Source organism: Sinocyclocheilus rhinocerous, unplaced genomic scaffold (genome assembly GCF_001515625.1).
Source record: "Sinocyclocheilus rhinocerous isolate Xijiao unplaced genomic scaffold, SAMN03320098_v1.1 scaffold6489, whole genome shotgun sequence".
Classification (NCBI taxonomy): domain Eukaryota; kingdom Metazoa; phylum Chordata; class Actinopteri; order Cypriniformes; family Cyprinidae; genus Sinocyclocheilus; species Sinocyclocheilus rhinocerous.
In genome coordinates this window covers 86,941-89,410 of record NW_015632020.1, presented here as the reverse complement: position 1 = coordinate 89,410, position 2,470 = coordinate 86,941, and the positions used below count along the sequence as shown (strand labels likewise).

Genomic DNA, 2,470 nt, shown 5'->3' with positions numbered 1-2,470 from the left:
TTGCCTCTCTCACTCTCGTCCTCAAGCTCTTCCATCTCTCCTGGTCCAGCGAAGTCCGATCCTCTGCGAAGCGCAAGTTGTTATCTTTGAGAAACTGGGACTTCTTGGCAGCTTTCCATAAGGCACATAACCCGTGAGGTGAATTGCATGATAACGGCGTGAGGTTTTGTGTTGTCATCTCTTCTCCCTAGCCGATGCACAGTGTCAACAACATCAGGGTCCTTGCTCTTGGCCTCGGGATGTCTCGCTGCAGATTCGAATGACCTCGGATCTTATATCTTCCTTGAAAGTCTCAGGCACTCCAAACAATCTCAAATTCCACCTGCGAGAGTATCTCTCTAGATCAGAAATGCGTGCTTCCCAGGTGCTTGTGAGACGTTCTTGATCTTTAAGCCTGGAATCTACATCTTTCACATTCTTCTTTAGATCTTGTACTTCGGCACACACAAAGTCTACCATTTTCTTCAGCCCTTCTATCTTCAGAGAATTGGCGCGGCAGAGTCAGCCTGCTCGTTTGGACTTGAAGATTTACCTTTTTTGTGAGCAGGTGGCTTGCTAGGAGTGACAGGTAGTGAAGTCGCGCAGAGATCTAGCTCGTTTACAGCAGGAGAAGCATAATCGTGGACATCCATACTGATGTCGACAATGTCTGCTGGACTTTCAAATCCGTAAAGTTTTGTCAGGAGCTCTGAAAACTTTGTCTTAACAAGGCGCCATCTTGGACCTCCCCCTGTTAGAAAAGAAATGCGACGAGATTTTGCCCTTCATGACAACTGTGAGGGGAGTGAATTTTTTTTATAACTCATCCGTTTAAATTATTTATTTAATTAATTATTTATTTATTATTTAAGTTCTGCATAATTAAGGGCGTGGCCACTTGAGTGACAGATGGATTGCCGCTGCTGTCACCACCGTCGAGCTAGGTGGGCATGGTTTCAGCAACCAGCTCTCGCCACTTTGCCCATTTTCGATTATCTGGGAGTGACGCACTGCCAAGATGGCAATGGCCCGCTCTGCCCACGTTGAGCTTCAAAAACACTCTTCAGTCACCTACGGGTGACGTCACGGACACTTCGTCCATGTTTTTATACAGTCTATGGTTTCAATCTAGCATGTGTCCTGATCCCGTTCCCTTCTCCCTCCCTCTACTTTCCTGTCTACCTCCACTGTCCTGTCAGGCACAAAATCCCATAAAAATGAGGAGGTGTTTCTGAAGGATTCTAACCTGGCTGATGTCAGGATCCTTATTATGAGCCCTTGGTATTGAGCTGTAGGCTGCTTGCGCATTAGAAATCAGGAACACAAACCTGCCAATAGACACTGAACTGGAAATACCTGAGCTTACGGTCACATTCTGAGAGCCAACGGTCACTGCCAGGATGTGTTTACAAAAGAGAGTGAGGAAAGATGAGGAGCGGGTAGGAAAGAAGATGAAAATGTTTGTGTGTGTGTGTGCAGTGAGAGAGGCTGTATTACAGAAGAGTGTTCTGTAGTGACTCAGCTCCTTGCACCTGTTGTCTTACCTCAGAGAGTCATTCAGCCACCATATACACAGCTGCAGAATAGACGCATTATGAAACATAGCTCAGTTCAACTGATCTGACTTCGAAACTTTCAAAAGCATTTTCATGTTTCGTTTAGCCCCAGACCTTAAGGACAAATGCTACATTTGGTTTCACTGAATAGACTCAAACCAAAAAAAAATTATGAATTCAGTGGGCTGCTCAGGCTATTAGCTGAGGTGATGGTTTTATATTTCTGAGTTGGCTGACATTTACATTCACAAAGAGACACTTTGACAGTGTCATCTGCTCTGCCAGAACATTGAAACAGAGCGAGTATGTTTGTGTGTGCACTTCAGTGTAGGTTTGGTCTTATTAAAATTGCCTTGAGTCCTTGCCACTAGCACCTGCATGTGCATTATAACGTTGATTTAAAATAAATTTAGTTTTTATTTTTATTTTTTTTAATGTGGACAAACCATATAGAATTTATCAGCTATTGGCCATAAAATAAAATAAAGATTAGTTATAGTCGATGAACATCAAACTGAGAGGATAAAAACATTTTACTATTTTAAAATTAATTTAACTCACAATTTTTCTGATATTTTCCTAGAATAAGTTAGAATAAGTAAAAACAACTCCAAATATTATATCTGGGCCATAACCCTCTTTTTCTTTCTTTCAGAACCCTCTAGGAACCCTCTAAATGGAGATGCCATATTTCAAGAATAATTTTTGGGTAAGTCTGTCACATTTCTTATGCGATGGGGTTTTTAATGTTTCAGCTTTGTAGCAGTACAGTAAGAGTGAATGTTTGGTACAGTTGCCTTGTAAGCAGTTTGGAATTCATATGCTGACTGTTTTAGTCGCATCATTGAAAGTATGAAGGAGGGATGGAGTGAGGATAGAACAAAGAGAGTAAAAAGTGAGAGAACAAAAGCAGAGGGCAGGGGCTTTGTCAGCTT

At 42.1% G+C, this 2,470-nt stretch overlaps 1 protein-coding gene across 1 annotated transcript in view; it reads left to right on the top strand.

Moving 5' to 3' along the window:
* LOC107742017 (uncharacterized) overlaps window positions 1-2,200 on the top strand; it is an 11,274-nt gene extending 9,074 nt beyond the window's left edge. The window contains exon 6 of the mRNA XM_016554858.1: window positions 2,191-2,200. Coding sequence (XP_016410344.1) covers window positions 2,191-2,200 — 10 coding nt within the window. The remainder of the gene's footprint in view (window positions 1-2,190) is intronic.
* Window positions 2,201-2,470: the final 270 nt, after the last annotated feature.